Consider the following 11,543-nt stretch of genomic DNA (forward strand, 5'->3'; position numbering starts at 1 on the left):
AACAACAGCCAACCATCAGGTATGTGAAGACATGGTCAGATGAGTCCAGTATGGCACTGAGGGACTGTTTTGACACCACCGACAGTTTGACAACATGCATCTAGGACTAAATTAACTTTTGTGTGGACAACACTGTGCCAACCAGAAAGGTACGGTGTTTCCCAAATAACAAACCCTGGGTGTCCACTGAACTGAAAACCCTACTGAATGACAAGAAAAGGGTTTTTAAGTCTGGGACAGAACTGAGTTGAAGACCACCTACAGCTTGCATACCGACCAGGCATTGGTGTGGAAGATGCTATCCCACCTGGGGGAGCACTGGTAACACAGTGAGGATTGTGTTTTTTGACTTCTCCAGTGCCTTCAACACGATCCAGCCATCACTGCTGAGGGGGAAGCTGGAAAGTGTCGAAGTAGACCCTCACCTGGCTGCATGGACCATCGACTACCTCACCAACAGACCACAGTATGTGAGGCTTCGCGACTGTGTGTCGGATGTGGCAGTTTGCTGCACAGGGGCTCCACAGGGTACTGTGCTCTCTCCTTTCCTCTTCACCCTCTCCACATCGGACTTCAGACACAACACAACCAGCTGCCACCTCCAGAAGTTCTCAGACGATACAACCATCGTTGTCTGTGTATCGCAGGGGAATGATCTGGAATACAGGGAAGTCATCACTAACTTTGTCGACTGGTGTGGACTAAACCACCTGCACATCAATGCCGGCAAGACCAAGGAGATGGTGATAGACCTCCGCAGAAAAGCACCACTAACTACACAGAAGCTCTGAGAGGGACAGAAAGAGACTCAATTAACTGGTCAGGAGAGCTGGCTCTGTCCTTGACTGCCCTCTGGACACCACTGAGGATGTAGGTGAGAGGAGGATGTTAGCCAAGCTGACATCGGTCATGGACAACCCCATGACACAGTGGCGGCCCTTAGCAGCTCCTTTAGTAACAGACTGTTGCATCCAGTGTGTAAGAAGGATTGCTACCGCAGGTCCTTCATTCCATCAGCTGTCAGATTATTCAACTCCAGCACCACCGAACATAAGACTGTGTTGATGTTGTTTGACAAATTACGCTCATATCCATACATTTTGTGCAATATTACATATTTCCCTTTACATTCTGTGCAATATTACATATCATTTACTGTTTTGTATATTTTATTCTCCTGTGCAATAGTGATAACACTATTTACTATTATTTTTAATCTGAAGGCATCGTACACTGTTCTTTTTCCACAGCTATTGGCGCAGTACATACTTTTTACATATTTTTTCATATATTATTTCTACATATTTCATTTTTCTTTTATATAGTCAAATTTCATTTCGCTTGTATAATATGTACATATATATATATAGTCTACTTCTTACATTGTTTTTTTCGAATGTTCTCTACCTTTGCTGCTATACTTCTTACTGCTACTTTCACATGCTGCTGTAATGTCCAAATTTCCCCAGCTGGGGATGAATAAAGTTTTATCTTGTCTTATCTTGTCTTATCTTATCTTATCTTGTCTTATCTTATCTTATCTCATCTTATCTTCAGCAGCACCTCAAGACAGAACATCTGTTTTCTAGTTAATAGTAGGAAGGCTGGTCTTTGGGTATTGGCAAAAAAGCTCTCCAAATTACATGACACACTACGTTGTTTGTCCATGCCTCTACAGCGACATCTATAGCAGAAGCATGTTTTGATGTGACGCCCTTATCGGCAGGACGATAATATTTCTTTGTGCCAAAAACTTTACAAATCACTGTAGAAAAACAAATCTGGTTAAGGTTGGGTTAGGTTTAGAGAAAGATCATGTATTGGGTTAAAATAAGTACTTTAACTTTTTCGCTAACGTTAGGGAAGCTCTGTTGTCATGGTTACAATAGTAATCATGTGATTAAAGTTTAGGAACAATCTTGGTCTTCCTTAAAAAAACAAAAGAACAACACTATTGACTGTTGGTTGGAAACAGGAAACAAAGATTGGTCTCCTGTATTACAGTCCAATGTTTTGCTGACTCATCCATCCACCTTGACCACATCCATGCAGTGACTCACTCTATAATACCATCACCTGACATCCTCCATCGTCATAACTACTAAGGATGTTATTGGCCTTTGTTTCTTTAGGGCCCTGGCTGAGCAGCTGATGCTGTTGTTCTGCTACGGAGGGTGTCTCGGATTGGTCCCACCTACTCTGTCAGTGATTGTTGTATTATGAAAGTCACAAATAAAAGTGATACAATACCACAAGTCTATCTTTTGAGTATCATTCACTCAAAACCTGTAGGCCGGAATGATGGCTGTAAAAGAATGACTTTTCTTCCTGATATAAGACATTGTTGGTGGTCAGCTAGAATTCAGGCAGCTGCACTGGATTCCAACAGGGACAGATTGTCACAGTGAAAAAGTCCTAAAAAATACGCAGACACTTTTCAAACTACTCCTTCAGGATTTTCCACTTCTCCACTGTCCATCCATATGAGCAGTATGTTCTAAACAGAAAAAGCTTGGTCAGTACTGTATATCTCATTACAAAGCTTCACATTTTGGCAAAAATGCAAGGCAACGGTCAAGCACTTTAGGAAGTGTGCCTTTCTTCTACACAATAAGACACAGGCAGAAAGCAGGCAGTGGCTGATGTATGAGAGAAGCTTTTAAGGTTGAGAAATAAATATTTTCACACTGTTGACATCAGTCAACAGAGAGAGTGGGACGGAGTAGAGTTAATGCTGCTGACGCACAGCTGGGGCTGGTAGGAAGACGCCGCAGATGCCGGGTCAGCCCTTTTCTATATATGAGATTGCAGCGTTCCCCGCACACAAGGTCTGAAAATATATTCTGCCTCTACTGTGCTCCTCTTTGTGAACAAAGAGAGGGCAGTCACCTCCTATTGGCTTCATCCCACTATCCATGTGGCCAGGCTGATGGGTTCATATCAGCAAGTCTTGCACCATTCAGCTGGAAGCTAAAAGGAGGAGAGAGCTTCAGGTCAGCTGACCATTGCCCTTGTGGAGCTCAGACTGAGAACATGCAGCAGCAGGATAATCGTAATCAGCTCTCACATTTATGTAAAATGTTCCGTTAAAAAAAATACATTCATAATAAGCAAATAGTGTGATTCAATGGCTACCCCTGCTAAGATGGAGTTGGAGGAAGCCTTACAAGCTGAGGTGAGGCCTTGCCTGCAGTGACACACACCAGGGAGACCCCGATGGCACAAAGGACTTCTGGCGAGTGGTCTCATTTCAGCACCATGCTGCCTGTCCTCAGTAATGTCCACACCATTCAGAGAAGTGCTAACATCAACAGAGGAGCTCAGTTAAGAAGAGAATGAGCCCACACCTCCCAGCTTAGTCACTTGATCTCAATGACATTGGGAATGGCTGCACTGTGAAAGCTCACTGCATTACAGTGAGGCCAGAAGCTCTTGAAGCACCACTATCCTACTGATGTTTTCCATCTGAGAGCAGACAGAGCTGATGTTGAAATACATCTTGTATGCTTGGCTGTCCACAATGCTGGTGCCAAATAACTCCAGGGCTGATTAACACCAGTGACAGAGTTGCAGCTGTCACCTCACTTTGCCACTGCAGGTATCTGTTAATGAATTACTAGTCCTATAATGAGCAGAAACAAACTCTTGAGAGTTCCTGCATCCCAACAAAAAGATTATGAGAGATAATGCTATTATGTGCAATTGGGCAATGCTTGTAAATGTGTCATACAACAGCGATGATTTGGCAAGAAGAAAGACAAGACACATTGTTGTCATGGGATGAGCAAACAGCAGCAGCTGGCCTGAGAATGGTCCAAAGGGGGCAGGGACCGGTGAGTCGTACACTTCACTTGCCCATCGCTAGCCGCACCTGTAGTTCTGGAAAACACTGGAAACTTTTGGTGCAGCTGTCACTTCACCCCATGTAGGGCCTGCTGACAGAACACTGGTGGTTTCACTATCCCAGCAGAGGCATGCTTCAAGCCAACAACTTTCAAGGTGCAGTACATGACAAACTAGCCTTGGTTATGCTGCAGAGGCTGAAGCAACCCCTGTACTGTACAGTCAGGAACACACATTTAGAATTTTTCTCCATTTACATGTCAATTGTTCTTGGTAAATACAAGAAGGCAATAAGGTTAACCAAGAAAACCTGCTTAAAAGCCATACCTATTTGTTGTACGTGCAGTTCAACAAACTTGCTTGTCTGATGTTAAACTGACTGCCACAGAGCCAGCAAGCTGAATAAGAATGAATTTTGGAAAGTGAAAAGCAGAAGAGAAAAACAAGAAGAATGACATGAACAGAAAGAGGATCAAATAAAAGGAGAAGTTAAAAAAAATCTAGAGAGATCAGCTATGGTTTTTAATTTATTTGGGAGTTTTAATTAGATTTTCATATTTCACATATTTTATCACTTTCTTTTGATTCTTTTCAGAACACTTTGTAGCTGTTCAAGCACATTTCACAGACACATTAGGACTTTTTAAAAGACATCTTGGGAATTAACACTTAAAGGATCCATTTAATCTGTGTTTTGAAGCAGTCTCTGAAGGCAGTCTGCCTCATGATACAATATATCACACCACACTTCAGTGAAACCAAGCATAACATAAGTCTAAGTACAACCCTGACTCCAGAAAAGTTGGGATGCTGTGTGAAACAGAATTAAAACAGAATGCAATCATTCGTTCAAATTAATATGTACAAATCAAGAGCAAAAACAGTCTGAAACACTTGTGAATGCGTCTGAATTTTTATGAGCACATGGCCCATTTTTATGAACACTAGACTTACTTTCCTGGTCTATACTAATTAAGCTCATCATTTGACACAGACATCCTTATAAAGAACTGTGTTTACTGCAGCCTTGGCTTTGCAAAGAAGCAAAGTACTAGAGACAAAAACCTGATGGCAAAACTTTGTGCTCAAAAAGAAGCCGTACGTGCTGTAAGCCTCCACACAAACACGCCACTCAGTATAGTCTGAAGTCTACACTATTCTCCTCAAGCTAGTCAAATAAAAAAGTATTCTATTCAAACACTGACACATAATACAGCTATATAATGTTTTCAAGTAAAACCCACTGTTATCCCTAACTGCACCACCAACCTCAAACACTACTTGGTGCATTCCCAGCTCATCCCTCCTACACACAAGCAGAGCACTATGAATAAGCTTCCTACAGTTTGCCAGCTCTGTAGATGCTGCTCCATCTCTCCTTTCTGCAACAATATTACAGTCCTACAACTCACCCAACACTGATGCTGCCAATTCATCAATGACTTATATTTTTCTGCACATTTTTGTTGATCAACGGATTTAAATGATCCACTAGATAGTGCTGTTTAACCTAGCCAGATATATATCTGGCTAGATCAATATCTGCACAATGGAGGCGTTGCCATATTCAGCATGCACAATAAAACAAAAAGGCACATTCAGAAATTCCAGTGAGGTTTTCCTCGTCTGAAGAATGTTGATGTCACATTCAGGCCACCGTTGTTTCGTTTGCCTTGTGTGCTCACGAGTTTCAGCTTGGTTGGTGTGTTGGAGCTACAAATAGCTTTTCCAATTTTGAATGTCTCGGTAGAGCTGCAATGTTTAGCCTATGAATCAACTAGTCAGAAGGTTACTTGGCAACAATTTGGTTAATTGATTTGAGTTCCAGCTTCTAAAATGTAAATCTTTCCGTGTACAATTGCAAAACAAATATGTTTGGATTTTGGACGAAGCAAGACACTTGAAGACGTCACTTTGTGATTTAAGAAACTGTGATATCCATTTTCACCATTTCTTGACATTATATAGACCAAATGATTAAAAGGCAGATTAATCCATAATGAAAATAACTATTAGTTGCAGTTCTATATCTTCAATATATTGTCACAGACTCACCAACCTCATTGCAGGTCCTCAAAAACTCACTAACGTAAAAACTAAATGCTTCTGCACTCCATGTAAATTTCAGTTGCACAATTAGCTCAAATCCAGTTGCAATGGAGTAAAGAAAATTACTAATTAAAATTTGTATTAACATGCAGCACACTGTAGTCTGAACCTGAAGCTAGTAGTAAAAACTGCATAATGTATAGTTAATGATCCTTCTTCTCGAGGATAATGAAGTCAGTGAAAATCCGTTCAGTGAAAAAAGGATCCCAATCCTTGCCCTCTCTTCCTCCGTAGCATGTTATGCTTACTGTTATGCTAGGTGCAACATTATTAATATGCAAGAATCAATTCTGAATATTAAAAGACAACAATAATTTTTCTTTTGGCCTATGCACAGGCCAATAAGTACTTCTCTGTTATTCCTTAGAGTTACTATGTCATTCACTCTCTTCAATTTGTAGGGACCAGGTCCCTTAACAGCCTTAACACTACCTGAGAATGAGAAGTTTGGAACGCACATCTTATATTACATTTAATACAGAAACCAATTTCTGTCCTGCCGTTGTTCCATCTGCACCTTAATGTTTTACAAAGCAGTTAAATCTTTACCCTTTGCAGCAAAGTGTTTTTAGCCTTTTCATTGTATTTGTTGCAGGCCTTGTGGAGACCTACAGCCTGCTCCATAGCCCCTCATGGTTTATCATGCTGCTGTAGTCTAAATTATAGTATTGAACTTTGCTATATTGCCTTGGGCTTACCTGGAAAAGACATTTAGCTTAATTTCTGTTGAAGATAAGAGTAAATATTACATGTTGCAAATTAAAATAATACATCCAACAACACAACCCCAAATTTCTTCATATTCCAGTCGTGATCAAGCCATAAGTCTGATGTAAACAGTCTAATATGAGAAATCCAGTTGACTGCTTGCATGGCGAGAATCAAAGAATAAATAAAGACATAAGCAATCAATCAATTGGTCTGCTTTATTTTCAATACCTATCCATCAAAATAGATCAGATCCTTTGGAATGAGCTCGAGACATCCTTAATTTGAAGTAGACTTCTGCAAAGACACTGTTAGAGTTTTAAAACCTTATTATCAGGATTTAGCAGTAATTGATCATCACTCAACCCTTTTCCCATGACATTATAGTATTGTTTCACTTGCCGTTCAATATGTACCCCTAAGGAAGGTCTTTGCATCTTTGCCTATGTAAAGTGAGTAGCAATGTAGGGTAAATGCAAAACAGCAATATCAATGCTTTCAAATGTAGACATTTAATATATACCGTCCTTTCAATATGGAACAAAAGTGGTGCTTTTTCACCGAAAATATGAACTTTCTAAATCACGACAAAACTTCTAATCTAAACTTTACTAAGTATGCTATACTCCTGTGGATTGTTACTGATTAAGTTTTTTGAGAAGACAATAAAACCGCTTTCCCATCCATTGCAATGTCAAAGTGTCTGCTTTGTCAAATCTCAATTTATTTTGTCCAACTACTTTTGTCACCGTGAAAAAGAGTGGACCATTCACCAAAATGGGTGTCCTTTTTTGAACTATTTATCCAATACGACAGAAAATCCACTCAAATTAAAGCTGACACTCACTGTTCTTTGACACTGTGTCATTTCCCATTAGTGAGAAATAAGTATTCAAAGGAATATGCTGCTGTCCAAATGTCAACTTTTTGTTCTGAGGAGGTAGATGAGCTGTAAAAGAGGGCAGGCTCCACTCAAACTGGAAGTCAGAGAGGTTCGAAGAGAGAGAGAAAGAGAGAAGAGAGCAACAAAGGAGCAGAACAAAAGATCTGACTGAATGAAAGAATCATTTCTAACCTCATTTTTAAGTTGCCAGGCGACGGTTGTCCATCGTAAACTGACACAATGTCAAAGTCTTCCTCCAGCGCCAGCGTGACAAAGGTGAGCTGGATTCGGTTCCTCTCCCCTGTTATTATCAGCCATGTACAGTTGGCGTAGTTGGGATAGCCATGGGGGAAACCAGGCGACTCTATGGTACCATTGAGTCCTTGGACTACACCACCACAAGATTCAGCTGGGAGAGAGGGAGAGAGAGAGATGGGACGAAATCATGTTAGAACATTAGAATCTCAAACTTGGATCTGAGAGTTATATCATTTAGACATAAGAGCGTGCCTTTCATTCCTGCCTTGCAGACTTCAGATTGCAAAGATAATGGCTTTGTCACTTTTAGCCTGTAGCCTTGTAACATTTGTCAAGTTCTGTGCAGAGCTCAGGACAAGAAAACAAAGAGTGAATGTAGATTCATACCACTGTGATTAAGGTTAATCAGACATATATTTTTTTTAATGACATGTCCTCGGCTTGCGTATTTGAAATAAAGCACAGAGCACAGTTTAGATATGCGCTGTCTGCCAAGTCAAGTGTCACAAGAGTTACAAGCCCCAGTCCTCACATGCAACTTTAACATATTGCAACACATGTCATACAGCCTCCCATGACACTACAGCATATGGGCATGAGCTTTCATGCAAATAGCCTGAGTGTGACCACATACTGCATACATTTAGATTTCATGTCACTAACCCTTTAATCCTGACAGTGCTGGTGCTGCAATCTACTGATCTCAGGCCAAAAATCACCTCCCATGACCCATACTCTTATACGCACTTAACCATGCACACAGAACCGTATGCCGTTGTTTTAACAGCATGTACCATGTGATCACATTGCTCACTCATTTATACTTCAAGACAGAAATTAAATACTCAAACATTAGAACACGCAGACATGAGATTGTGTACAACCATTACACTGCCGTATATGAGTATATGTCATTTACATTAACTACACGGACCCACACACACAAATACAAGCATGTACACACAATCAAAGGCACTATTTAAATGCAGATCACTCCATATGATCAAAAGTATTCAGTGTGTCACGCAGAATGCTATCGTTAAGTATTCCTTCAACATCTACATGTACCTGCCGAAGTAAACAAAAACCACTTGTTTAAACTTGTCCTACAGAACAGAAACAGAACAGAACATATCATCCACCATTTTTACTTTTTTCTCTGCTCTCTGAGCAGTGCTTCCGGCATGCAGCATCCCCGCTGAGTGTCAGTCGCTGCTGAATACTTGCATGTGTGAACACAGGAGGCAGAGTTGCACAGACACACACACACACACACACACACACACACACACACACACACACAGAAGAACAGATTCTATATAGCTGGCTATATAGCATATGGTATTGAAGAATTCATGAACAGCTTTTACGTGTGAATTTCAGAGAGAAAAAAGAGGATATAAATTAATAATAAAGCACCAGTAACAAAGCTGCCAAAAGCTAAGCTGATGTGTAACAAATCCAGTGAAACACACATGATTAACCAAAGGAAGCCAGAACTAGACAAAAGCAGACCAAATCTCAAAACTGGGGCTGGAATGGTTTGTGTATGTTGTGGATAAGACAAAGACGGTATGCCGGTGTTGCTGTTTGTGGGGTGTGTGAATGGAAACACATCCAACATGCTCACACACATTTGACAGCATCACCCACATTAAAAGAAACGGTAACGCATTTGTCATTTTGATTGTCACTGTGCCGAACTCGCAGCGAAACGTGACACCCCCATTTTAACAGCTACGATTGGCTGCGTGAGGATGGCAGATGCGAGCTAAAGCAAAACAAAGTTGACTAAATTTTAAGGAAACCTGTAAAAGGTAATCAAGCTTTAAGTAACAAAACTAGATCCTGCAAAATGATACACAAAAGGATGTTATTGAAACAATAGAATGAACATTTAGTTTAGCTCCACCAAAGGTGCAGCAGGACAGTGTAAAAGCTGAAAAAACAAGAAAAAGAATGACAAAAAATAAATAAATAAAAACAAGGTCTAAGATCCTCCACAATGGCACACCGTGTCTCAACCCTCTGTGTATCCACCCCCCCCCCTCCTCTTTTGCCATTTACAAACTCCCCCTGCACTCTCCTCCATCTTTCATCTTCTGCCGCTCTCTCCTCAAGAAACACTTGATACAGTTTACTCCTAAAGCTACTTGAATATACAGGGCACGTAGCACAGCGGGTGAGCATGTGTGTGATTTTGTGTGCGTGCGTGCGTGCGTGCGTGCGTGCGTGCGTGCGTGCGTGCGTGCGTGCGTGTGTGTGGCCAACATGAAAGCCAGCAGTAATTGTTTCTCAGATAGCGATGGCTATTGATTTATTAACCTTATATCACTGAGAACACACTCTCTCTTTCACACACACAAACACGCACACACACTTCTATCACTTCAGAGGACATTACATAGACTTACATTCATTTCCTGGAGATGCACCCTAACCAAAACCACTACTTTCCTAACCCTAACCCTTACCCAACCTTACCCTAACCTAAACTCTAGTCTCCACCGTAAAATTGAATGATTCATGTTATGGAGACTCGTGTTTTGTGTAACTGTCCACAATGTGACTGTGTAAACAGATTTACTGTATGTCCCCACAACAGGAGCAACATCCACACACACACACACACACACACACACACACACACACACACATAGAAATGTGTTGTACACTCCAGAGACAACTATCTACTAGGTCACAAACTAGTCAACCAAATGCTAACAAAATATGGATGTGTCTGTTTCTGGGTGTTTTTGTTTTTCCCCAACAGAATGAGATCAGAACTTCCACATTGTGCACATACCAGATGTTCTTATTTATCTGAGGTAACACAGAGCTCACAAACACACGTAAATACCTATACACAGGACCATATGGACAAACTGGCAGCCACAGAGATGCACACGTGCATGCGCTCACACACACACACACACTCACACACACACACACAGGACATTACATAGACTTACATCCATACCTTAAACTAAACCTAACCTAACCCGAATCTTTACCCAAGCCTTCACCCTAAAACTCCTTATGAGGAGCTAAGGAATGCAAGTCCCAACAATGTGACTGTGCAAATACATTTAAGTCCCCACAACTTGAGTAATAGATGTACACACACACACACACACACACACACACACACACACACACACACACACACACACACACACACACACTTCAAACCATCTGGAGTGTCCAGATTAATTTCAGATTGTTCTCCACTGTCTTTCCAACCCAGTTCACCTCTCCCCCTCAGCCGTCTTTATGCCTGTCTCTCATTCTGTCTCCAGTTGTCTCTCTTTTTCTGTGCATGGTTTCTTCTGCTGACAGATCCCCCTCTGCCCCCATTGAGCAGATGGGGTAAGTAGAATTTAGCGGATACTTGCATCAAGTTAGATACCATATTGTAGCACCATACTTGGGGCATTTCAGTAAAAAGTACTTTGCCTTGCCTCTTCGTTGATGTGACATTGAGTTCTTCCTACTCTGGTTTTTCATGCTTAGATTTTGTTAGTTTAGTGGAGCTTTTCTGCTAGAGAGACTGTCCAGTAACTGACAACCATATGTTCAGTCCTTCCAACAGCTGTCCATGTGTGCAAGACAACAAAGGAATGACAGAGGAGAAAAAGAGTCTAGATGTACTTAGGCACAGTGATGAGCTCAATGCTAATGTCAGCGTTGAACAGTTAGAATGTTTACCATGGTGGCCGCATTAGTTTAGCATGTTGTCATG

General features: G+C 41.1%; 1 protein-coding gene across 1 annotated transcript in view; it reads right to left on the reverse strand.

Moving 5' to 3' along the window:
• LOC121608659 (CUB and sushi domain-containing protein 1-like) overlaps window positions 1–8,527 on the reverse strand; it is a 299,157-nt gene extending 290,630 nt beyond the window's left edge. Inside the window, exons 1-2 of the mRNA XM_041939935.1 lie at window positions 8,521–8,527; window positions 7,736–7,952 (exon numbers count right to left, since the gene is read on the reverse strand). Coding sequence (XP_041795869.1) covers window positions 7,736–7,952; window positions 8,521–8,527 — 224 coding nt within the window. The remainder of the gene's footprint in view (window positions 1–7,735; window positions 7,953–8,520) is intronic.
• Window positions 8,528–11,543: the final 3,016 nt, after the last annotated feature.

The sequence above is a fragment of the Chelmon rostratus genome, chromosome 1 (assembly GCF_017976325.1).
Source record: "Chelmon rostratus isolate fCheRos1 chromosome 1, fCheRos1.pri, whole genome shotgun sequence".
NCBI lineage: Eukaryota > Metazoa > Chordata > Actinopteri > Chaetodontiformes > Chaetodontidae > Chelmon > Chelmon rostratus.